A 27,605-nucleotide genomic window follows, 5' to 3' on the forward strand; every position below is an offset into this window, starting at 1 on the left:
GCAAGAAAATAGAAGACTACCTAGTTGTTTTATTTTACAATTTATTTGGATTCAAATTTGTCGAGGGGATAGTGTTGCTTGTAGATGCTCAGGTGCTGTTCCATTTCAGTCTTTTGTTTCCTAAAATGATAAATATATAAAAACATTGATACATAAGTCATCAACATCTTATAAAATTTATGTAAAATAATTACGAAAATTCATTAACGCTGTTTTACGTAAATACCCCGTAAATATGAAAACTAACAATATAATGTATTTTTTAATGGCACAGATATTAATGATTCAGCCAGTCGTAATCAGATTATAGTGTAGTGTGTGTTGAGTAAATGTCTTGTTACTTAGCAATGTCGACTTCATTATCTTTGCAAAGAGACACTAATTTTGTATCCGAACATTAGTGTTGCCCAAATGCAAGACCAAGACGAGACTAGAGAATCTTGGTCTTGGTCTTGCTGCAGTACACCTGGTCTTGGCCTTGATCTTGGCATTGCGCTCCAGGTCTTGGTCTTGGTCTTGGTCTTGCAGCAAGAATCTTGCAAGTCTCGCAGTTGCCCATTAGCCTATTACATATCTTAGAACAACGTAACAGAGTAGGTCAATTTTAAGCTTTAATATCACAGCCATAGTAAAGACTAGCCAAATTAATAAATATTAAACAACTGACACCGGGTGGGATTTGAACCTACGATCTAAGCGATCCGTGTCTATGTTCCAACTAACCAAAGTTTATTAGGAACTTACGTATTTTTTCGAGTATTTGCCATTGACAATGTGTGATTTGAAAAGCATTCAATTCGGTGACAGATGTGCACAATATGAAGGGTCAGAGGGGGAAAAGGATGAATGTCAATTTTTGGTCATTTTGAGATTTTGTGCAATCTGTTTGTGAGCTTAGAAAGAGTACTATCAACCTGTGAATGGACAAGGGGAAATAAATATAATAATCGTATTAAAATCACGTCACAAGATTGGACGCAAGGGGTAAAAACAATGAATATGTAACTTTGTTTCTTATTTTACCGAAAATGCTTGCAGATAGACATTCATCGTTCTTTCCCTTGGCCCTTCATATGTTAATGCCAGTTCTCATTTTGGTACCGAATACCAAACAGAGAATTATATACTTCTCCAAGAAATTAAGGCACCTCCTTAAAAATGGGACATTTTTGATATCTCGAATTTCCTAAACCTGTTGTCTGATTTAAGTGATTTTTTAATATTAGATATATATCCTTATTCGGTAACAATATCGCTGTAATAATATTGTTGCTAGAAGTTAAATTGTCGTTGTATAGGTACCGGATTCCTTATCGGTACTAATGAGTGTACCAATCAAACTGTGTTTTTTCTCAAAGTTAACATCATCCTGTGGAATATTCTAGCATTTATAAAATACTGAAATTAAAACCAACTACAGTCTGATATTTTTTTAACATTTAGTTTTTTCATTCCTTATGTTGGATAACAGTAAAGTTAGGTATTTTAACAACTAGCCATGTTTGTTTTTCATCAATACAGAGTGTTTTTAAATGGCAATAAAAGTATGGCAAATTTTAAGGGGTAATTCTAAACAAACGGGTCATGTTATCCGTATGCGCGCCAATTGTGAATATTAAATTCTTAATTGTATGTCAAAAATGCGTAATAACTACCTCTTAAAACCCACCAAATTTCATTTGCATATCTCAACCGGTTTTAGAGCAATAAATAAATAGTCAGTTTGTAAGATAAATTTTAACACTCCCTATTTTGGAAACGAAGCATTTGTGAACATACATTTATAAAGCAAACTGTCAAATTATTTTTAGTGCAGAATTACCCCTTAAAGTTTACCATACTTATTTAAAAACACCCTATATTGACGAAAAACATGGCTAGTTAAAAAAGTACCTAACTTTTTATTATCCAACATAAACGAATGAATCAAAAAACAAAATGTTAAGAAAATATGAGCCCAGAGTTGGGTTTTAATTTCAATATTTTGTATATGCTAGAATATTCCACAGGGTGATGCGAACTTTGAGAAAAAAAATACAGTTTGATTGGTACACCCGGTATACAATGACAATTTACCTGTCTAAAACAATACCTAAAACAATTTACCTGTTTTAGAAACAATATTATTACAGCGATATTTATACAGAATAAGGCTATATTATTATCAAACATCAAAATCAAATAAATAAAAAATCAAATTATCAACCACTTAAATCGGACAGCAAGTTTAGGAAATTCAAGACACCAAAAATGACCCGTTTTTAAGGTGGTGCGTTAATTTCTTGGAGTAGTGTATATCAAAGAGTAACAAAAGAACAGTCGATTGATAAAACAAATGAGCAATTTAATTTAACTACCTACAGAAAAAACTGCTATAAATGTCCTTTTTTTTTCATGTATTTCACTGTAAATATTTCTTTATTGAATGTCTCGTAGACAGTATATTGTTACTAAATATTTGGGCATTTGGTTACACGGTATAGCCGGCACGGCATTATCTGTTATTAATCTGTCTCGTTATCGTAATCACACTCAGCAGAAAAAATATACATAATAGTCTTATTTATTCTATATATCCATATGATTTTTGTGGTGTTTAAATTCCTAGAAAACTAATTAAGGAAAAAATGAGCTACTTATTAGGTATGGTATGTTTAACAGTAAATGGTTGAGTTCAATTAGTTACCACTATAAACATCCTGGATTAACCGATAATAGTATAAAAGGCCCGGTTTCAGGCAAAATTTATTTCAGGCTTTATTATGGGAGTACCGTCTAGTCAGTGTTAATTGCAAAAGACCAACTCTGTCTACCTCGGTGGCTTATCGCTACGGGTGGGTCTTAACAATGGGCCAGGTCAGATAAATTTAATAATATTTAAAACCGCACTAATTGAACTCAACCATTTACTGTTGAACAAACCATAGGTATATTTTTTATCAGCTAAGGTCTAAGGTGACATATTTTTAAAAAGTTTCGATACATTAATTTATGAATAGAGTGGCTATTCTCAAAACCTGGACAATTAAAAAGCGAAGAATGTATGTTTGTTTATGGTATTGTTCGTAAGGTGCATAAGTCCAATTTTACAAATTTTTTTGCTTCTCATAGAGTACCTAAGAATATACCCGAACTAATATACTTCATAAAACGACCCTCAGTTTTAATTGCAAGACGCAAGAGTCTTGCAGGCTTAGTCTTGTTCTTGCTCAAATCTTGCACGGTAAGTCTTGATCTTGGTCTTGCTCAAATTAGGCAGTCTTGGTCTTGGTCTTGGTCTTGCGAAGACGCAAGAACAAGACCAAGACTGCAAGACCAATACTGATTTTGGGCAACACTACCGAACATCTGCTGTTACACAGGAATATCGATCCCCCAAAGATATAAATTATTTTAATTTATTAAATTTTTGAAGTTATACTTCTTTAGGCACGAGGGTAAATTTTTACATTCCCTGGCGCATGCGCACACCGACAGTATGTTCTTAGTTGCTAAACCATCCAAGTTATGTATGTATCATCGCAACAAAGGTTTGAAAATAATATATTAGTGTTTTTAGTAAATATATTTATTATAATTTTTGTGTCTTTGGATTTGTCTTCCTTGGGAGTAGATAATAGGTAAGCATTTTAAACATTTTTATTTTTAATACTTCATTTGATCTATTTGTCACCGTCGTCTGTAATTACGTCCCAGAAGCAGTAAAAACAAAAAGATAGAATGCATTCCTGTTTGATGCCTCTTTGAATCTATGTTGTTATTAAAAATAATTGTTGTTAAAGATAATATATACTTACTTTAAGTGGTCGGGAATATATTTGTACACTTCAGTGAACATAACATCCCACTTGGGCTTCATTTTCTGCTCTCCAACCTTAAAAGCCTCCATAACACTCTTTCTAGCTGCCTCTAACCATTCTTTATCCTGCTTATCATCCCACAGTCCTTTCTTATTTAAGTAATACTTCAGTTTGTCTGTAGGGTAGTCATTTTTGGCCCACAGCTCTACTTCTTTGGGATCTCTATATTTAGTACTGTCATCGGAAGTGGTGTGGTGACCTACCCTGCAAAGCACAACAGAAGAAGCTAATCTATACATCATGTATGCGCAAAAGATGGAAGTAAGACTGTTTTAACTATTTTAGAAACTAATACCAACGAATAAAGACGCAAATGAGCGTCTATCTCTCTCTCTATATCCCTCTCTCTCTCGCTCTTGGACCATCACTGCTAGTGGAGAATTGGGTGCATCTGCGTTTCTTGGCCGGTGGTGTAAGACGGCCGGTGGCCAGCTTAGCGCTTCAAATGAGCGTCTATATTCGTTGCTAATACATACCTGTAGGTCATAGCTTCTACAAGAACGGGTTTGCTTTCTTTTAGAGCATACTCCTTCGCCATCTTGGTCACGTTGTACATAGCCAAAACGTCGTTACCATCCACTCTTAGTGTATTAATTCCATATCCTGGACCTCTAGCTGCAATTCCATCTCCTTGGTACTGTTCCTCAACTGGAGTTGAGATAGCGTAGCCATTGTTTCTGCAAATAAATATGACAGGGCAGTTTAGAGTAGCAGCGAAATTAAAGGCCGCATGCGCGTCTCCTTCTGATGCTCCACCATCACCGAAGTAGCATGCTACAACTCTGTTTTTTCCTCTAAGAGCGTACGCAGAACCTGGAAACAAAGCATTGTCAGTGGCGTAGCTGAAGATTGAGGGGCCCTCCCGCGACAATTTTTGTGGGCCCCCTTATTTTAAACATACCGACAACTAATAACAGTATAATAAAATATGTGTAAATGACAATTTTTCAATTCTATAATAAGTTTTCATCAGTTAGTGTTAATAGATTTTTTGGGAATAGACATGAAAACCTGTTGTAAAAATTGTACATGTCTCTTAATCCGACAAACCTATTAGTAAGTTGTTGCAATATTATAGCATATCTAAATCTTCATTGAAAACATTAACTTCAAATTTGTTTTTTATACAAGTAATTTTTTCGTCGCAGTATCGTAAAATTTTTTATACGTTTTATCCGTTTATTTTTAAATTCCGGTATAATACCCCACTATTCTGCAATTCCTACTGCTTCTGCTAAAGTTTCGGAAAACGAATTTCTCATTTCTCGAAGATTATCATGAGTTTTTTCAAAAAGTTGAAGAGCGACCGTTAACTCTGCCGTTTCAGATTGCAAAAGTTTTGATGGTAGATTAGGTAACCTAATAAAGTTAACTATTTTAGATTGTATAGTAATGTTAACGGCAAATTAAAAATTATTCATATTATGCTCTAATAATGTATTATTATTAGACCATTATGTAAAGATTTCATTATTTAAAAAATTGAAGAATCTCAGATGCAGAATCCACCAATTTAATAAATTAAAATGGTAGATAGTATTTTAAAACTGAGATTTTTCGTGTTTGAAAGTTCTTACTGGTACATCCTTAATCTGCGACTTTTTCAATTAATAAGACAGCAGACGACGAATATAGAAAACGAAAGGGAAACGATCACATTTCGCTTTCATTCGTCTAGGAAAAACGGACAGCAGAGGAACTTTCAGTACTCAAATCCGAGTAAAGGAAATAAAAATAATAAATGATGGTTTTGCTTGTTTTCGATTCAGAGGGTTGCACACCAGCTAGACAGGCACTGTTTCTACCCTTTCAGGCGTCATCAGTAGCTTTCGAAAGTGTGCCCACCTCTGAACCGAAAAATAGCTCCACCATCATTTTAAAGGGAATCTGAAAAATAATTCAAATTTCCCATCAGACGCGATACAGCGACATCTACTAAAAAATTGAAGAATCTCAGATGCAGAATCCACCAATTTAATAAATTAAAATGGTAGATAGTATTTTAAAACTGAGATTTTTCGTGTTTGAAAGTTCTTACTGGTACATCCTTAATCTGCGACTTTTTCAATTAATAAGACAGCAGACGACGAATATAGAAAACGAAAGGGAAACGATCACATTTCGCTTTCATTCGTCTAGGAAAAATGGACAGCAGAGGAACTTTCAGTACTCAAATCCGAGTAAAGGAAATAAAAATAATAAATGATGGTTTTGCTTGATGGGAAATTTGAATTATTTTTCAGATTCCCTTTAAAATGATGGTGGAGCTATTTTTCGGTTCAGAGGTGGGCACACTTTCGAAAGCTACTGATGACGCCTGAAAGGGTAGAACTGGTGCCTGTCTAGCTGGTGTGCAACCCTCTGAATCGAAAACAAGCAAAACCATCATTTATTATTTTTATTTCCTTTACTCGGATTTGAGTACTGAAAGTTCCTCTGCTGTCCGTTTTTCCTAGACGAATGAAAGCGAAATGTGATCGTTTCCCTTTCGTTTTCTATATTCGTCGTCTGCTGTCTTATTAATTGAAAAAGTCGCAGATTAAGGATGTACCAGTAAGAACTTTCAAACACGAAAAATCTCAGTTTTAAAATACTATCTACCATTTTAATTTATTAAATTGGTGGATTCTGCATCTGAGATTCTTCAATTTTTTAGTAGATGTCGCTGTATCGCGTCTGATGGGAAATTTGAATTATTTTTCAGATTCCCTTTAAAATGATGGTGGAGCTATTTTTCGGTTCAGAGGTGGGCACACTTTCGAAAGCTACTGATGACGCCTGAAAGGGTAGAAACAGTGCCTGTCTAGCTGGTGTTCAACCCTCTGAATCGAAAACAAGCAAAACCATCATTTATTATTTTTATTTCATTATTTGTCGGAAAACTCACGCAAAGCCATAACAGCATCATGTCTGGATGACCGCCGGGTTTCACATAACCTTTTAAGTGTTGGCAAACGCGATGAATCCAAAGTAGTAATAATACATCCCATATTTTATCCCATCTTTTAATACTTGTACTAAAAAAATTATATACTCTCTTAATTATATCGTAAAAAAATCAACTCCTGTACACCAACAACGGCATCATTCAACACTAGGTTCAGATTATGGGATGCACAATGAACATAGGAAGCTGTTTTTTCAATGTCAGTTATGCGCCATTGTACGCCTGAACATACACCACTCATAACGCCTGCCCCGTCATACCCCTTTCCTCTGCAGTTGTGTACGGAAAGGTCTTTGATTATATAAATTTTAAAAATTCATTTACAAGACCTTCTGCACTTTGGTCTAATATGCGAATAAATCCCAAAAACTTTCAACAACTTCTGCTTTGGAAGGTAAATTATTTTTATCGCTTTTTATTTTTACATATCAACAAATATTATTTTTACATACCGAAAAATATACTAAGCTGACCGTGTTTTGAAATATCTTGAGTGGTATCAAAAATTATTGAATAAAAACAACTTTTTTTAAATAAATTAAACAATTTATTTTCAGTTTCTTGAGCCAGCAAATTTATAACTTCGTTTTGTATTTGGGGGCTCAAGTAATTTGTTTTTGTTATTGTTTTTATCGATTAATTTAGCTAACACAACATCATATTTAGCTAGTAAAGGAGCCACCGACAAAAAAATTACCTTTTTGGAATTCACTTTCATCTAAACTACCAACATGTCCACGAAACGCTAAATTGCACCCGGAAAGACTAAGAGTTACGTCAATTACCAGTTTAATTACTCCCTTCCAAATTCCCCATTTTGATGCTTATTAGGAAAATATGTTTTGGTCCCCAATTTAAAGAAAGTAAGTATTAAGCTTATTAAAGGCTTTAATGGGCTGAGCAGGCTTTCTGTTGAATTCCTGTTTCCCTAATTATTTTACATCAAAAGACATTAAAAACTATTTGTAGAGGATTCAAATTTGTATTGAAAACAACTATTAAAATTGTTCTACGAATTAAACATATTCCAAAATTTTGTAAAAATGTGATACATTTTTCTGTTTTTCAGCCCAATACTAGGCCACACACAGTGCAATAATGTGTCACAATGAAGTTATTATTTTCACATTTTTGAACTATCAATATTTTTATTTTATCATTTATTGTTTAAAAACAATACAGTTGATAAGATACCCTCAGTTGCGGAGAAAGTATTATTAAATAAATATTTTTATTCAGTGAATGGTGTGAGCACTGTCAGTTAAATAGTAACGTATGACCTAACTTTTACACACATACCTACTGTGGCAAATGTATATTTTTCAAAATTTTGAAGTGCATTTAAATCGTAGAACAATTTTTATTGTTGATTTTAATACAGATTTCAATCCTCTACAAATATTCTCTCATGACTTTTGATGTAAAATAATTAGGGAAGCAGGAATTCAACAGTTTAGAATTTTACATTGAGTTTCCTACCCACATAACAATGATGTTCGTATCATGTTCTAAGCATATACTACCAACATTCGTCGGAGTATATTTTGTTTAATATATGCGTAGTACAAGCATAGCATGTACCTTAAAAAACATTCTAAATTTCATGTTCTTTGCATATACTTTAAGTATATTCTCGTACCGAATATACTGAGTACATTCGTGTACGTAGTAACTCGGAATATTCGTAAAAGTTTATTCTTAGAATATACCTTTATCGAATATTCTTAGCACATACTTATAAGTACATTCTTAACACATACTTATAAGTAGATACTATTCTTAGAATATACCTTTATCGAATATTCTTAGCACATACTTATAAGTACATTCTTAACACATACTTATAAGTAGATACTTTTAAAATATCTTAAAAATAATATGTATGTATAGTATAGGAAGTTTATCAACTTCGTTATATTTTAGAATAATTAATAAAATTTATGTATGTAGGTAGTATTGGACGAATTTCATTTCAAAATTGTTGTATAGTATAAAAGTTTAAACATTAATTGTATTAACGGTTACATAGATAGATACTATTAAAAATTCGTTTTCATAATTGAAATGACTTTACCATTTCGAGTTTATCATGAATCATGAGTATTTTTATATCCTTGGAATTTGAATTTAGGTACATTTCGCAGAACCAAAACGTGCCAAACTGCACAACCAAAGGCTTTGGCGTTGCCAACCGTCGAGTAAGCTTTTTCCGTCAACTTACCTTAAAAATTCCCACTTTTATAAAAAAAACTTCCCTCCTGTTTACAAAATCTGAGAAAATATGTTTAATTATTTTCAAATATCTTGATTTTTTCTTAATATTTTACAATTTGGAATGGATAAGTTACCTTTTGAGTTAACTTTTTCCTTTTATCACCTTGTTGAAAATTCCCGCAAAAAGGGAAATTTCTCTCCGTTTGGCAACACTGACCACCGATGTTATTCCACAATACATACATTCATATCCCCCATCTGACCATTTCTTACCTGAATGGATCAGGGATAGGAAAAAACCGTAAAATATGAAAAAGAAAACAGGCATTATTTCATTATTTGTATCATCTATGGATCTATGCAGTGTTGAGGATGAAGACGAATGATGTAGTACTAGGACTAAAGAACATACATACAATATCTTTATTGTAATATCTTTATTTTGTTTGCGGTGCTTCAAAATACATAAAATATAATCTATTTTGGTAACTCATTAAATAGGTAAGTACATATAAGTATTATATAAATTTTAGTTACTTATGCATAGTTTAGTTTAGCTAAATATATAATGATTTATATAAATGACTAAAATTTATAAATATGTACTTACTTTTTAAGTAATATTGTAGAGTGTAGGTACTAACTACATTCTCATTTGCAATTAAAATATGTAAATATAATAAGTATTTGGTAGAACCAGTAGAACCTAAGATGAGATTAGGTGATGCTGAAAACATACTTCTAAGCAATATAGCACTTGATAGCACTTTCTTAGAATATTCTTAAAAATATATATTCTTCCCATACAAAGATGTGCGGTAGTAGGTACGTTCTAAGTATATAGATAGAAGGTTTATATCACTTCCTTGGAATATTCTAAAAAGTACCTTCTTGGTATAAACTAAAAAGATGTGCGGTAGTATGTTCTAAGTATACACATAGAAGGTTTATAGCACGTCCTTGGAATGTTCTAAAAAGAACATTCTTGGTATATACTGAAAAGAAGTGCGGTAGTACATTCTAAGTATATACATAGAACGTTTAAGTACTGTAATGTAGTATATACTCAGTATGTGCTCTGAACATTCGCAATGGTAATTACGCATATTCTCAGTATATACTTTTTCTGAAAAGTATGTTCTATGAATCTACTAAGAACATGAAATTGTTATGTGGGTATGGCCCGTTTTACGATTCACCACCCGGTATAGCCTAATAAGATTATTATTAGATTTAAGATTATTATTAATTAGATTTAAGATTATTATTACAACCCTTGACAATTTGTGGACAACGTTTGAACCATCTAAGGTACGCTAATGACATCGTATCGATAACCGATAAAAATAAGAATTGTTTGAAATGATGAAAAGAACTGAACATAGAAGCTGGAAAGATAGGCCTTAATATGAATTACAGAAAGACCAAAATCATAACAAATACAAATGAGGACATCACAATGAGGATCGGACAAGATGAAATTGAACAAGTTCACGATTATATACAGGGTGATTGATTAGTAGGGTAAAGCTCAATAGCTCCGCTATAGTAATAGCAATAAAAGTTAATAACAAAAATTTTAGCCACCTTTGAGCTTCACATTACAAGACTAGTTAGAATGTTACAGGGTGTTCGATAACACAGTGGCAGACCTCACTTATGTTTTTTTAAATGGAACATCCAATATTTTATTTTATATTCGAAATCCTGTTAACTTCTCCATCACAAAAATATAAAGGTTTGTAATGTTATACAGGGTATTTACAAAAGTTATAACCAATTTTATATGAAAATCGTAACAAGTTCAACTCCCTGTATAAATAAAAATAAGCACAACAGCAATGGTTTATTAATGCCATATTTTTTTATTTATTGTCAAAATTTTTAAGAATTATTGATATTGCTAATTTTCTTTATATCAAATACAGGGTGAGTCAAAACGCAAGTACATTATTTTCTCAGTAATGTTAAATGGAACACCCTGTATTTTATATCATTATTGAAAAGTAACATTAACGTACTTTAATTTTTATATAACATTCCCTCTGCCCAAATTTATTAGTTTTCGAGATATTTTCATTTTTCAGAGCAAATTATTTTAGGTGTTTAAATTTATCTAAATTTTAAGTAAGCCATGTCTGAATTGACAATTGAAGATTACCGATTATCACTCCGGTAATCAATGTAATACTGTAGCAAATAAAGAAATAAAAATAATTTATTAGTAATACATTTTACAAACAAAAACCCAACCACTATATGCAACATTTTTGAAACAATTAAAAACTATCTTTTTATGTAAATGCAACAAATAAACAAAGAAAATTAGTAATAAATTTTACAAAAAAACACACAAACACAAAATACAACATTTTGTGAAGACATTTATACACTACTTATGTATGTAAATGTAACAATGTAAAAAATAAAGAACGACACATAATTTATCAGTAATACATTTTGCAAAAAAACATGTTTGAAAAAATTAGAAGCTACTTTTAATAAAATATTTTTAATATTTAATTACATAAGGTGTTCCAAATTATCTCCTAACACATTTATGTACGCCTAAAAACGATCATTGAATGAGCTACTTACTCTACGGAGCATTTGTAAATTAACACATCGAAGTACACTTTGTATTCTATTTTTCATCTCATCCCTTGTTGTTGGAGGTATTTTATAAACTTCATTATTAACGTAACCCCAAAAAAATCAGTCCAGTTTATTAAATTCTGGTGATTTGGGTGGCCACGCTACTGGTCCATTGAAAAATTAAAATATCTCGAAAACTAATAAATTTAGACATAGAGAATGTTATCTAAAAATTAAAGTACCGTAATGGTACTTTTCAATAGTGATATAAAATACAGGGTGTTCCATTTAAAATTACTGAGAAAATAATGTACTTGCGTTTTGACTCACCCTGTATTTGATATAAAGAAAATTAGCAATATCGACCATTCTTGAAAATTTTGATAATACGTTAAAAAATATGGCATTAATAAACCATTGTTGTTTTGCTTATTTTTATTTATACAGGGAGTTGAACTTGTTACGATTTTCATATAAAATTGGTTACCTATAACTTTGTAAATACCCTGTATAACATAACAAACCTTTATATTTTTGTGATGGAGAAGTTAACAGGATTTCGAATTTAAAATAAAATATAGGCTGTTCCATTTAAAAAAACATAAGTTTGGTCTGCCACTGTGTTATCGAACACCCTGTCACATTCTACCTAATTTTGTAATGTGAAGCTCAAAGGTAGCTAAAATTTTTGTTATTAACTTTTATTGCTATCTATTACTATAGCAAAGCTATTGAGCTTTACCCTACTAATCAATCACCCTGTATACCTGGGTCAAATTATAAAACTTAACAAGGAAAACCAAAAAGCAGATATCAAAAAAATGAGGTAGACTGGCATGAGCGGCATTTGGCAAACTAAGCTACATCCTTAAAAACAAAAGATATCCACAACATCTTAAGAGGATCGGTACGTATTTTCGGCTGCAATGCTATTCAAATGGGGATTCATTTTTTTCGAATCCTGAGAAAACTAATAAGTATTTTTGAAAAATTTAAACGCAGAATGAACGATTACGTTATTAGCGAGGGCCGAAAGTCCCTAAGAACTTCTATGATGTTTATTTTAATAAGTTACAGGGGTGAAAAACTAAGAGAAAATTTAGTGTGATTTTTAATTTCAAATATATCATTCAAAATAAACTTTTTATTTATTCTAAGGGACTTTCGGCCCTCTGTAATAATTTAGTCTTTCATGCTGCGTTTAAATTTTTCAAAAATATTTATTGGTTTTTTCAGGATTCGAAAAAAATGAACACAATGCCGTGGTAATATTTTTAAAATCTATCTTTGTCTTACAACGCACTCAGCCGAATATAATATTGTCAGCATATATTGTCAGTCAGACACTGACAATCAGTGACAATTTTAAATATTTGACATTGCATCGGGAATATGTTGAGTTATTGATTAAATATTATTGATATATAGTGTATTTGATAAATAATTGATTTAAGACGTGAACTTGATATAAAGTTATTTATTGTGTGTTATTTGTGGAAGATCCAAGCAGAAAATACATCAGGATAATATATTCTGTGATCCAAGTATTTTGTTGTTAAAGATGTTCAAAATTGTAAGCGTTCCATAACAATATATTATTAAAAAATCACTTTAACACTTTTCCTCTTTTCTCGATTGAGTATTAGTCTTTTCCGCAAATCGCCAGGAAATTTTGACATTCCTGTCAAAATTTCTTGAAGAAAAAGTCAGGACTTCCTTACTGTAAGGAAATGTCATTTCCTTACTGTAAGGAAATGATATTTCCGTACAGTTGTTAGTGTTCTACATAAATGATAGAAAACACCAGCAATTAAATTTATAAGCGTCAAGTTTGACAATTCAACCTCAATACGTTTCCATAGTAACCCAAGTAATTTTATTAGGAATTTCAAAGCACCATTTATTTGGGAATAAAATTATCGCGTGTTTTTTAAATCAATCAATATCTGTCGAATTTTAAACGATTTGCGGAAAAATAGTATGTTTACCTCGTAGGAAAAGCCACATTCCTGGACTCTGTGTTGCTAAGTCTCGGCTTGCGCCTCGACTTAGCAATCTTCACAGTCTTCCAGGAATGTTAAGCTTTTCCTACCCGGTAAACAATGTACTATTGTTGTACAAATAAATTATTACAATCACTGAATACATAGTTAGTGAAAAAATTATCACATTTATTAACTGAATTAATAATTTGCAATTATAAAAATAACAGTTATCCAAGAACATTCAAAACCTATCTCTTTAAAATAATGATGACATTTTCAAGTAGAATGACATTCTAGTAATGTTTACATATCCATACCAGTGTGAATTTTACTACACGTAATTTGCCGTGTAAAGACAGAAAAAGTAGGGATACACGTAAAATATTTGCGAATTATGTAACCATAGCCTTAAGACCAAGGTATACAATCAATGCGTACTCCTTTTTCTTACTAATGGTTTTCAAATGTGGACGTTTACAAAAGCAAACATGGACAAATTTATAAAAACGCAAAAAACAATGGAAAAACAAATGTTGCACATAAGACTAATGGATAAAAATCGAAATGAGTGGATAAGAGAGAAAACAAAAGTTAGAGATGTTAGACAAGAAGTTGCAAAATTGAAATGGAGATTTCCGGAGACAATATAAGACAAAAAGAAGACCGATGAAACAAAATTCCTATAAATTGGAGATCGTGTGAATGAATATAAATAAACGAAGCAGAGAAAGGCCCTAAATGGGATGGGCAGATGATATCAAGAAGCACGTGGGCTCTAGGTGGATGACTATAGCGACAGACAGAGAAGAATAGAAAATGATTGGGGAGGCCTATGTTCAAAGATGGACCGAAGAAAGCTAATTAGATAGATAGGTAGATAGATAGAAAGATAGTTAGAAAAGATATCACCAAAAATAAATTTCTTTCCTAATACGGCCCTAATATATTTCTTTATTAATATTACAGAGTACGCCTCTGTACCATTAGTTCTTTGTATTTTAAATCTATTTTCACCGCAAAAACGGTCGAAATTTCCATTAACTACCTTACCTCATAAATAAAACTTGTCATATATAAGAAAACGAATTTTTACATAATATTTATTATCTCTACCCTACTTGACATCTGCATTTCCGACTTCCTTTTTTGTACATAAAATTGAAGGGACTCTCTGGTAAAAATGGTAAAAAAACCCAAGGCGCTAATTTATACCTAGGTAATAACACTTAAATTTCCATTTATGGTCATTCGAGCCGTACCTATGCATTTTTTGTTTCTCTAATCCTACCAAAAGATTTTCAATGTCGACCACAAAAAACAATGAGTTGCTTCGAGACTTCAAATTACAAACCCATAAATAAGTTCAGTAAAAATATCCGTTGAAAGGTTATTTGTCCCCTTAAGATTTCCTATACAATGCTCTTTCCCGGTACACCATCATTCTCTAGTTCTCAGTTGGGACGACAACACCCTTCACGCGCTCTACGTACCTATAATTCATCGTTAGTTCTCACATACGTTCACTCTCAAAATATTTGATTACTGTTTTTTTAATCATTAAAAAACTTATTTTTACCTGCAGCTTGTGGGATTTGGGTACTCAAAGGACTGGAAATTGTTACAAAATTCAGCTCTTTGCTTCCATAATGTACAGGCATCTGCTTTCCCTGTCCAGGATCATCGATATTACCATAACACTGATCTACGAACTGTTGCAGAGAATACCCTCTCCACATCAACACTCCCACTTCTCTGTATTGTCCATAAACTACGTCACTGGTGTCTAAAGCTGCAGCGCTGCCAACCTGAGTTGCTTCTTCCCCGTAATTGGTCAGGTAGAAGGATATCCGTCCTAAAAATTTACGTTGTAAATTTTAATATCAGAAACAGTAAATACAGTGATTAGTAAAAAGTATCGAGTATGTGTAATGCTGAACGTGAGCCTTTGAGACCACATAACAAACCAACAAATCAGGCAAAGATCAGAAGTTCAAGAGGTCGTCTAAAGAGCTACACGACGCTTAAGTGGAACTGGGCAGGACACTTAGCTAGAACAGAAGATGGACGGTGGACACGACGAATCATGGAATGGACGACTAGATGAACCGACGACATAAAAAGGCATGATGATCGAGTATTGAAGGATCCGACATAGTTGTTGAACGTAATATAAGGATATCAGAAGAAGAGACTTACTGACCCCAAATTTACCTGTTTTTCTTACAGCAGGAACCATTAATCTACTTACTTACTTACTTAGTCCTAAGCCTTTCTACCTTTAGGTGTAAGGCTGGTGGAGTTGAGTTTGGCATTGTAGTCTCCATGCTTTCCGATCTTGCGTTGGGTTTCTTGCATTTTCCAATGTCAATCCCTTCTTCTCGACTTCTTTCCTGATTTCATCTACCCACATAACTCTTGGTCTTCCTCTTTTGTTTTTCCCCTGCACTCTTGTTTCGAACACTCGTTTTGTAAGCCTCTCGTTCGACATTCTACACACGTGCCCGAACCATCTAAGTTGTCCCTCCACTATTTTTTCATTGATTGGTTCCAGTTTTAGGTTTTGTCTAATTGTTTCGTTTCGTATTTTGTCTGTCCTCTTTCTGTTTGCTATTTTCCTCAGGAACCTCATTTCCATAGCATTGACTCTGGATTTTTGTCTCCCCGTCAATGTCCATGCCTCGTTGCGATACATGATTGTTGGTCTAACTACTGATTTAACGACTGCCGTTTTTACTTTCTCCGGTATCTCTTTTTCCCCAAAAATGTTGTTTTCATAGCGTTAAATAAGCTTCCTGTTCGTCCCATTCTCTCGTTTATTTCCATGTCTGGTTTACCATTTGCTTCGATTATTACTCCTAGGTATTTAAAATATTCCACTTGCTCTAGTTGTTTCCCGTCTAATTCTGTTGCGTGTGTCTTCTTCGTATTTGAAATTATCATTGTTTTTGTTTTCTCTGTATTAATTTTCATATTTATGTTTGATAGTTCTTCTTCTAGGATTTCAAGATTGTTCTGTAGGTCTTCTCTGTTTTCTGCTATCAATACCATGTCGTCTGCGAATAGTAGCTCCGATAGTTGAGTCCGTTTCATTTGCCAGTATCCTAATGTTAGTTTTCTCATTCTTCTCTTGGCTTTCTTTATCGCTTCATCCAGTACCACTGAGAATAGCAGTGGACTCAGCACGCATCCCTGTTTGACGCCTTGACTTGTAGTAAATTCTCTGGATTCCTCGTTATTGGTTCTTATTGTATTTGTATTATTTTTGTACATATCCTTTATTACTTCTATTATGTGTCTGTCGACTCCCCTTTCTTCTAGTGTCTTCCATACGTCCTTTCTTCGGATTCTGTCAAACGCCTTTTCCAGGTCAATTAAGCACACATGTATCTCTCTATTCTTCTTTGTATCTCTCTATTCTTCTTACCATTAATCTATCAAGTTTCAAATATCTAGAATTCCTTTAAGAAAAAGAAAAAGTATAAGAATATGAGAAGGTGAAGATATACATACTGGACCCAATTTAATTTAGTTCTTTCTTGCAACAAGTTTTACAATGTTTCAATTCTCTGGGACTTCTCTTTGAAGAAGATGATAATGCATAAGAATATAAAAGAAGACGAAAACCCTAACCCAAATTTAATAAGATTATTTTTTTGCTCAATAGAAACTCATGTACCACGATTTAAGTTTTTAGGATCGTATCTCATAGACGGGCAAAAGGACAGACATATGGGTAACAAACATGATATTATTCATAACCTGTCGGGTCCTTATAAATACAAAGTAATAAAAGAACAAAGAGCGAAAAATAGAAAGGGACTAAATTGTTAAAAAGAACGGTCAAAAATAATGGTCTGATTCTGCACACAACAATGGATTATAAAATAAAACAGCCGAAGTGTCCATCTGAGCTTTCAATTTGTATGTGTTTAGATATAATACTGTTATGCCAGCCCCTGCTACGCTCCTGCTCCGCCTCTGATCGAACATCAGCTCGGCGTTCGATCCAGATTTACAGCTTTTCTGACGTGACGACTGTTCTACTGAATTCTAGAAGTATTCCGACAAATAAAGCGACTATTTTAGTGTTAGTGTTGGAAGACTAAATAAGATAAACATTACATTTGTGCCAGAATGTGCCAGAAGCAAATGATACTGACTCTAGTCTCAAAAACATTGTATGTGGAGTACCACAAGGTTCAGTATTGGGTCCTCTAGTGTTCCTTATCTTTATAAATGACATCACTAATTTAAGAATCGATGGGAAAATTTTTGTTTTTGCTGCTGATACCAGTATCACTTGGAGCAACTCAACTATTGCATCTCTTCATGCAACTATAACTTCTGATTTGCTTACGATAAAAACCTGGTCTGACTCTAATTTACTCTCTTTTACCGTGGATAAGACAGTAGCATTATCCTATAAAAGTGCTCTTCAACCCCTGCTTGTTAATAACAGCTAGATCTCTACCGTTGTTTCTGTAAAATTTCTTGGTATTTTTTTAGGCAGCAACCTCAAATGGTCCCTTCATATCGATTTGTTAAGTAAGAAACTCGCCTCAGCCTGCTATGCTATAAGATCTGTTTCGAAAGAACTCAATTTAGTATGTTCTAAACTAACATATTTTTCCTTGTTCGAGTCTCATCTTCGGTATGGTCTTCCTTTTTGGGGTTCTAGTACAGCTGTCCAATTAGATGTTATTTTTAAATTACAAAAAATAGCAATAAGGTAACTGTTTGGCCTCAGAAGAACAACACATTGCAGAAGTTACTTCAAATATCACGGAATTTGAACCCTTTCATCTTTATATATTTTAGAAACTGTTTGCTTAATTCGTAAACACATGCATGTCTTTCCAGCAAGGCCTCATCATGACTACTCCATCAGAAATTCAACTTTTGATGTTTATTTACCGATCTCGTACTCTGAGTTAGTAAAGAAATCTGTATTATATTCGGCAAAAAAACTATACAACCATCTCCCTTTACAACTCAAATACTCAAATCTGCAACATCTTTCCCCAAGTTCCGTAAAATGATAAAAGCTCATCTATCTAAAAGACCATATTATTCAGTAGAAGAGTTTCTTAATGACTAACTAAGAAATTACAGTAATGTACAAGTAACCAAACTTATCTATATTTGGGTGTCACATGCAGCAGCTTAAACCTATTAATTCCTATGTCTGTATTTTACTTTGGTGTATGTTCACTTTGCAATTTCTATTAATTTTTGCAATACTTATATCGGTTTTGTTTTTTTTCTATAATTTATTAACTTGTATTTTTTTATATTGACGATTTATCAAATTTCAGAAAATTGTATTTGTTATTGTTATTATTTATTTTTTTCTTCTGACCTTATGTTAAGCTTTGTCCATAAAATTTGTATAATTTTCAGTGACAATAAGACCTATTTCTATTCTATTCTAATTGGATTATTTAAATAAATTTTGTGAAAAATAGCTACAAAACTTAGTGATTTAAAAGTGACTAATTTACGACTGGAATTGGAAGATAGAGAATCCAATTTTGCAGGAGTATATGCTGAAAAACTGAAAGTCATGGAACAACTTCCTGAAACAGTTAGAATCAGCTGCAGGAGCGAATGGATGGTCCGAGAAAGAAAATGCCGATTGTTGGTCTTCTGGCCTTAAATGTGCTTCAAACCATAGCAGTAAAGGAGACAGTTGATTTTGAACAACGTAAGAAGATACTCAACATGCGATATGGCCACGAACACTTGGAGTATGACTACCAGTCCCAGTTTAAAAATCTGCCCTTCACGAATATGGGGCAGATATTGCCAGTTTAGGTTAGGTTGACAAACATGGTGTCCAATCACCAGCGAGACTGTGATCCTGCGATAAAGATATACTATAAAGATAATAGAAAAAAAACGAAGGTACCCACCTTGTCTTTGGGCTTCGTATAATACTTTGTCCAATGCACCTAGTAGCGTCATATCTTTGTACATCTTTACCAGAATGTTGTCGGGCAACTTTGGATCATTTTCGGGGTTAATAACATTCCCCTGTCTATCCAGTACTCTGTAAACTGGAATGGGTTTGTAGGAATGAGATCCAGTGAACTCCAGATTTTCCGTCCATGTTGTTTTGGCCCCGGGAAAAAGAGGCCCTTCAGTAGAGTATTGTCTCTGTAAAGGTAAAAAACTTTAGAAAAAAACATATATACACCACGGTCGTTATAATATTATTGTACCTCGTTTTCTTCTATGAACTTTCTGTCATACTTTCACTTTTGTATTTTCTTGGTTTATTAATTATTATTCATTCTGGTTTTTCGTATGTACCATAAGACTTATTGACTTGCGTTTGACACTTGCGTCTACCACTTTCTGAAAATTTTCAGAGTGTAGATTGGACGCTTTTCCGCACGCACAACACCTTATCAGCGCAGTTATGTTTTGTTATTGCAAAACCATAATTTTTAATTTTAATCAAAACATTATACGTTAAAATAAAATAAATTATTTTTGTCGGACAAAAAAGAGGGAGCGATCGTCATGTTCGACACCCGCAAGATGTCATTCTAGCGCGGTGACAGATTGTGAATCTATAATCCGTTCTTTAACGGTAAAATATTGCAAAACCTCTAAATTTTAAAGAACCGCTTGGATTGACATGGAATTTGGCATACACATAGATAACAAGTCAAAGAAAAAAAATGATATTGTGCCGATATGTGCTTTTGCCCTGGGGATGGTTTTCACCCCCTCTTGGGGGTGAAAAAATATTCGTCCAAAGAAAGTCAGGAAATGGATAAACTGGCTAATTTTAAGTAACTTTTGTTCCATAGAGTTTTTTCACTAAGTAAATACTTTTCGAGTTATTTGGCAGTGAATATGTTCATTTTTTCAACAAAATAACCACGCTTTCAGACGGTTTTTCGCAAATAACTCAAATAGTAAGTATTTTGTTGAAAAAATATTCCTAGCAAAAATATAGCCTGTAAAAAATTTTAAAAAATGGTGTATATATCACGTCTCTACACCTAGTAGAAGCAGAGTTATAGCTAATGAAAAATAGGTTCATATTCATCAAATTCCAAATGGAATACTTTAACGTGAAATAACCAAAAATGAAGCACATTTCGGGGAAAACTCATTACAACTTATTTAAAGTGTTTAAAATAAGCTTCGTTTTTGTTTTATAAAATAAAATTCTAGCATCAAAATTAAATAAGTTACGCTCAAAATAAAGTTAGTCCCTTTTGGTTTTGGTAAAAAAATCGAGAAAATCACCCCCTAATTAGTATCTTAAATGAACTTAATCGTTACGACTTCACAAGTTTCTTGACTCGTGTATATATTGTTTATATGATCTGTAAGTTTCATCGGTTCAAAGTCCTTATTATTGAAAGGGCTGTAGTTAAAAGGGGTTGAACGAGTCACTGATCACGAATGTATGCAAATTTAGAAACACCAAATCTTAATCAATTTTTGTCTAACAGAAAAACAAAAAAATACATGATATTCAGAAAAGCAAATCTGACTTTTTTTGTTTTTCGAGATTTTTGGTATCTCTAACAATTTTTAAGTTATTTTGAAAAAAAAACATATTTTTCAAAATATAAATTTTTAAATATTTTACTTTGAAACCAATTTTTTTCAAAAGTAAGCACTTTTAAAGATTAATTTCATTTAAGTTGCTAATTAGGGGGTGGTCTTCCCGATTTTTTTTTCGCAAAAACATAAGGGACCAACTTTATTTTGAGCGTAACTTGGTTAAATTTAATGCTAGTAACTTTTTAAAAACAGAAATAAAGTTTTTTTTAAACACTTCAAAAAAGTTATAATGGGTTTTCCCCAAAAAGTGCTTAATTTTTTGGATATTTCACGTCGAAATATTCTATTTGAAATTTGGTGAATATGAATCTATTTTTCATTGGCTATAACTCTGGTTCTACGAGATCCAGAGACCTAACGCATACACCATTTTTTTTTTACTTTTTATAGGCTATATTTTTGCTAAGAACGTTTTTTCGACAAAATACTTACTTTTTGAGTTATTTGCGAAAAACCGTCTAAAAATGTGGTTATTTTGTTGAAAAATGAACATATTCACTCGCAAATAACTTGAAAAGTGTTGACTTGGCGAAAAAGCTCTATAGAACAAAAGTTACTTAAAATTAGTCAGTTTACCCATTTCCGGACTTATTTTGGACATATATTTTTTCACCCCCAATAGGGGGTGAAAGTCACCCCCAGGGCAAAAGCACACATCGACACAATATCACTTTTTTTCTTTGACATGTAAGCTATGCGTATGCCATATTTCATGTCAATCCAAGCGGTTCTTTAAAATTTAGAGCAAAAACCGTGAAAGAATGGACTACTATTGTCCGACAAATTTACAGCCTCGTTTGACAATGTAAATATGTTAATTATGGCAAGCTATACGCTCCCGAGGAAGCTAAAGCTCTTTTCACTTTCTTCTTGATGTGCCTATCCGTGACGAATGTTGGCGATCATCATGGCAATCTTCAGTTTATCTGCAGCAACGCGGAAAGCTGCACATATGTTGTATTGAACCAGGTTCTGAGGTTCTTTAACCAGGATGTTCTTTATCCAGGATGGCTTGTAGGAGAAAAGGGCATATCTGGATTCATTTCGGATAATGTGTCCAAAGTATTCCAACTTTCGAGATTTGATGGTGGTTAGTACTTCTCGGTTCTTCCCCATTCTTCTAAAAACCTCCTCATTTGTGACCCGATCAGTCCATGGGATTTTAATAATTCTCCGATATAGCCACATCTCAAATGCTTCCAATTTTCGGCACATATCCTCGTTCAAGGTCCATGATTCAACACCATAAAAAAGGACAGAGAAGACGTAACATCTCAGCATTCTTACTTTTATACCAAGAGAAAGGTTGTGGCTCTTGAAAAACGCCTCCATACGGTTGAAGATTGATCTAGCTTTTCCGATGCGCGCTCTTATTTCTTGGTTGTTGGTCCATTCTTCATTTATTATGGTGCCGAGGTAGTTGTAGTGCCTCACTCTTTCTACAGGGGTTTGGTTGATATGGAGTTGACCTTCTGTTATCTTTTTCTTGCTGACGATCATAAGCTTTTGGTAGGGGAGCAAAGTATGCTAAATGTGCAGTCACTCGAGCGCTTTGGAGACCTATTGTGTTGTGAAGAGTAGGTCCTAAAACCAAAAAAAGTTAAGTAACATTTTTCATTTTCGTGGGCGCTTGCCATTTTTTAATTTAAATTTCCATTTCCAACAATCGTTTTTTCCGATCATAACATATGCATAATTCGAAAAAATGTTTCGAATAAAAGTTACTTATTTTTTCATAAAGAATCCAAATCTGCAATAAAAAATGGGGGCTCCTATTTAATATTTTAAAGTAACCCCCACCCCTGCTCCGTGGGGAGTCGTGTTTGGTGTCATTCGATAGATTTTTTAAAAATATTAAATAAGTGTATTTTACAGTTTTTCGACCTGATGTTCATTTCGCGAAATATCGCGGGATTCGTATTTAAAATATTAAATTTACCCCCCACCCCTCTCCGTGGGAAGTCGTGTTTGGTATCATTCGATAGATTTTTAAAAAATATTGAGCACATATTTTTTAGTTTTTCGATCTGTCATTCATTTCGCGAAATATTCGCTTTTTTCTTGTGAAATTTTGTGACTCATCCATTTCCTTACGCCCGGCTCACATCGTCAGATTTTTGAAATATACACTCTTTTGCATGTACTTAACTTACCTTACCTTAATCTGACAATTTCGAGTTTTCTTAAGGATAGATTTTTTTTTTCGGGCCCCCTTAACGAACTCCCTTGTGTTAAGAGCCAATATATGGTAGAGGTACATATGCAGGGTACCAGGTTTCTCCCCATATGATAATCTGACGCGCTCGAGTAACTGCAAAAATCCCCGCTTGGGCTCCCCTACCATTTGTTTTCTTTACGTTTATATTGAGTCCATATTGTTGACTGTAATACGTGATTTTGTCCATGAGGACTTGTAGGTCTTCTAGGTTGTCCGCAAATACTATGGTGTCATCTGCATACTTAATATTATTTAGCCGGTACCCGTTTAGTAGAATACCTTTTTCAGTTTCTTGCAAAGCTTCTATAAATATTCTTTCAGAGTAAAGATTGAAAATTATGGGGGACAAAATGCAGCCTTGCCCAGCCGCGGCTCGTGGCCTAAAAAAGTGGTGAAGATGAGGAAAGTCTGCCGGACCCTAGAGAAATTTCGGTATACTTATACCTATGACGCGCCCAAATCTCATTAAAAATTCTTTAAAAAATGTTTAGAGTTTAGGGCCCTAACAACTTGAAAACTTTTTTATGGCACTTATATTAGAGACGAGGATAAAGAGATACTTAAATAAAAAAGCAGTATGTATTAGATAGATTAATAAAACTGACTTAATCAATTTTTATAAATCAAGTCGAGTCTTTGATCATTTATGGAAGCAAATCTATCAATTAATTATATCTTCATAGAAAGGATAAACTAAAAGTTTTTAGCCTTTTTAAGCACGAAAAACTTCTCTTTCTACAGATACGGTATTCGATGGAATTGTCAGAATTAAACAAAACAAATTATAGGCTTCTGTAACAATGTCTTTAGTTGGTTGTAATTTTATAACCATTTCTTGCAAATTGCCATTTTTTAAATTTCCGTCAGCATAAAAAAGGGAGAGCTCTCTTTTAAGTCTTTGAGTTTTAGTAAATATTTGCCAAAAACTCAAAATAAATTTTGAAAAGCGTCGGAAGGAATGATCAAACTGTATGACCCAAACTTTGTTGTATCTGCTAAGCTTATTCATCACAATCACAATTCATAAAGAATATTAATTCATCACAATCCTGAAAATGTAATCCATTTCCATTAAAATATATATATTAAATAAAAAAATTGGGTAGAATTTGCATTCGTGCTCATACCATCATCACACCTATAGATCTTTTCAAAGTATTAATAACGGTCATTGTGCTTGCTTTGTCAAAAACAGAATTAAAAAATTATTCACTTCTTTTATCACGTATTAATTGACGAGTCCTTTTTATCTAGTTTAAACAAAAATGAATATCTATAGGGACGTTTTTTTTAAGAACGTCATATAAAATATCTGTTATAATATGAAACATGTCGATAAAAACTGCTAAAAATGTAAACTCAAAATCATTTAAATCTCATAAAAAGCCTTTAGCCAGCTGAACTGATTTGCGGTCTTCCATCTTCCGAAAAAAAAACGAATACTGCCCATCATAGCACGCATCCAACTAAAATTTTACTTAGGTGAATACGGCGGACTTATTTTAAAATTCATCTGCACTTGCTAATTTGGGTACTACCAGTGCCGATATGATGACGTCACGTTGCCATGACAACCGTTGACGCTTGTGCAGCCGAGAGCCGAAATTTCAGCTACGTCTTCTCGAGTCATAGAAGTCAAATGACACAGGTCAGTATCTGACCGTCAAGGACCTACAGTTTTAATTTTTGGATTACATATTGAAATTTTTTTTTAATTTTTGGATTACATATTAAAATTCTTTTTTAATTTTTGGATTAATTAAAAAAACAGGTTTATAATTAATTTCAGTATTTAGATATAATAATGCTACTTATATTTTTTTATTTTTTTTTGTCTCAATTTGATTATATTTTTTGGTGAAGATCACCTTCACCTACTTCACCTGGCCGGCCGCCGCTGGCCTTGCCTCACTCCAGATATTATTAACTTTTACTTATAAATTATTAAAGTTAATAAATAAATACTCATTTTAAAAATATTCAATACTTATTTACCACATTGGAACGACCCAATTACTAATGACAAGGAAAATCCAGGTCCGGATTAAGAAAACAATACAAAGTAATTGTGACCTTGAACCAACACCCTGTATATTGAAATTTTAAAAATTTGTCTGCGCATTTTAAAAGAGCATGAAAAACTGTGATTAAAGGATTATTTTAATTTTTTCGCCGTTGATTTAATTACATCAATTTGAAATTATATTAAAATTTAAAAGAACTCTGAGATTAAAAACCAGGTATTGTTAACTTTTAATAATAATTTAATGTTAATGAATCAATACTTATTTTAAAAATACTTAATACTTATTTACTACGCTGGCTTCATATATTCTCTGGATTTGTAGCTATATGCACGTAATTAAAAATTAGAATTGAGAGAATTGGGATATTTTAATGATTTAGTAAAGAATTAGAAGAACTGCTATATCTAATAAAACAAAAATTCGTTACAATTCAACAGTTTAACATAAATTAAAATATTTTGAACTTTAACAGTTGCTCAAAATATCCGCCATTTTGTTCGATGCATTTTCTTGCTCGTTGTAAAATATTTCGAATCGATTTTCTAAGTACATTGGGATTGTTCTTCATTTTTCTGGTAGCTTCTTGTGACCTTGACAGAATTAATCAATATGATTTCAAAATTTCTGTAATTAAATTATCTGCGCAAAAACTTGACATGCACCTTTTAACGCAGATTTAATGCTCTTTTAAAATACATAAACAAATTTTCAAAATTTCAATATACAGGGTGTTGTTTGAAGGTCACAATTACTTTATATTTTTTTCTTAATCCGGACCTGGATTTTTCTTGTCATTAGTAATTGGGTCGTTCCAATGTGGTAAATAAGTATTGATTATTTTTAAAATGAGTATTTATTCATTAACTTTAATAATTTATAACTAAAAGTTAATAATATCTGCTTTTTAATGTCAAAGTTCTTAAAAAATTCAATATAATTTCAAAATTAAAGTCATAAAATTGTCTGGTCGAAAAATTGAAGCGAACCATTAGACTTACTTTTTTGTGCTCTTTTCAAATATGCAAACAGATTTTCAAAATTTCAATATACAGGGTGTTGTTTTTAGGTCATAATTACTTTATAATTTTTTGTTAATCCGCACCTGGATTTTTCTTATGGTTAGTATGTCGGTCGTTTGGGTTTTGAATGAGACATATGTGTACCAAATATCAAAAAAATATACAGGGTGGTTCTAAAGTTATGGCTTAGGAAAGAAATGGGCAAAATCGATAAAACACCCTGTAACTCGGTTATAAAAGTCTGTAGGGCAAAAAATGTACTATATCTAGAACCGGCTCGGTGACCTCTATTCACCATTAAAGTATTTCCGTTTCCCAATGAAACACCCTGTATGTTGCTCGACAATATTGATATGATATGCAATTATTAATGTGAATTTAATCAATGGTAGTTTGCTTGTAGTACAATGTTTACCTTTTAATAACATAGCCTCAATCTTACTTTTTCTTCTTATTCTTTTTTGGGCTATGGCCTTGACAATTATCCAGTAACCAGGACTAATATAATTGGAAAATATAATTAAATTAAAAGTGCTAAAAATGTGGCGAGCTATGAAACTAGGTGTCTCTCTTCCGAACTTGCACGGTCCCAATAGCTACAGGTTTAGGTGTTGTGCGTCCGGAAAGGCGTCCAATCTGCACACTGAAAATTTTTAGAAAGTGATAGACTCACTCAAACAAAGCAGTTATAAGTATTTAAGACTTTTGTAATCATTTTCAAAAAAGGACGGTGTACTGGGGACTATAACGTCTATGCCATTAAAAAAGCCTTATACGAGTTCATTTTACATATTATTTTGTACTTGCTGTTTCACTATGGTCATAAATTGATTAAGTAACAATAGTACCTATCGCAGATAACAGAGGGTACTTAACATACGAGATGAGTTTAAATTTTTTGCAGAAATTCTTTCTCTCACTACTTACCCCAATTACATCCACTTTGTGTTGAAATCTTCTCACCACGGTTTTCCCGAACAATAAGAAACTCCTATTCACAACCATTTTCTTAAACACAATGTAGTTTTTGTTTATCACGAACTTAGATAAGAAATTATGTATATAATATGTTAACTTAGCCTTGACACTTGTTTTGTAATATAGCTTTTTGACGTTGCTAATGGTAATGAGAAAGTACGAACAATGTTATCTT

At 32.8% G+C, this 27,605-nt stretch overlaps 1 protein-coding gene across 1 annotated transcript; it reads right to left on the reverse strand.

Annotated features, from left to right (window-relative positions):
- Window positions 1-24: 24 nt before the first annotated feature.
- Window positions 25-27,605, reverse strand: LOC114329755 (2-oxoisovalerate dehydrogenase subunit alpha, mitochondrial). Its single transcript, XM_028278963.2, has 6 exons — window positions 27,380-27,605; window positions 19,514-19,757; window positions 15,178-15,453; window positions 4,337-4,673; window positions 3,798-4,064; window positions 25-120 (listed from the first exon to the last, which is right to left on the reverse strand). The coding sequence occupies exons 1-6, from the start codon at window positions 27,455-27,457 to the stop codon at window positions 42-44; spliced, it is 1,281 nt and encodes a 426-aa protein (XP_028134764.1). The 5' UTR covers window positions 27,458-27,605; the 3' UTR covers window positions 25-41.

Source organism: Diabrotica virgifera, chromosome 1 (assembly GCF_917563875.1).
Source record: "Diabrotica virgifera virgifera chromosome 1, PGI_DIABVI_V3a".
In the NCBI taxonomy this organism is placed as follows: Eukaryota; Metazoa; Arthropoda; class Insecta; order Coleoptera; family Chrysomelidae; genus Diabrotica; species Diabrotica virgifera.

Bases quoted from the DNA above. Each gene is read 5' to 3' on its own strand.
- LOC114329755 (XM_028278963.2), bottom strand. From the start codon at position 27,457: ATGGTTGTGAATAGGAGTTTCTTATTGTTCGGGAAAACCGTGGTGAGA. The intron at 19,758-27,379 runs GTAAGTAGTGAG...TTACCTTTACAG, and splicing joins ACAAAGTGGATGTAATTGGG to AGACAATACTCTACTGAAGG. The intron at 4,674-15,177 runs GTAAAAATAAGT...CTTTGTTTCCAG, and splicing joins CCAAATCCCACAAGCTGCAG to GTTCTGCGTACGCTCTTAGA.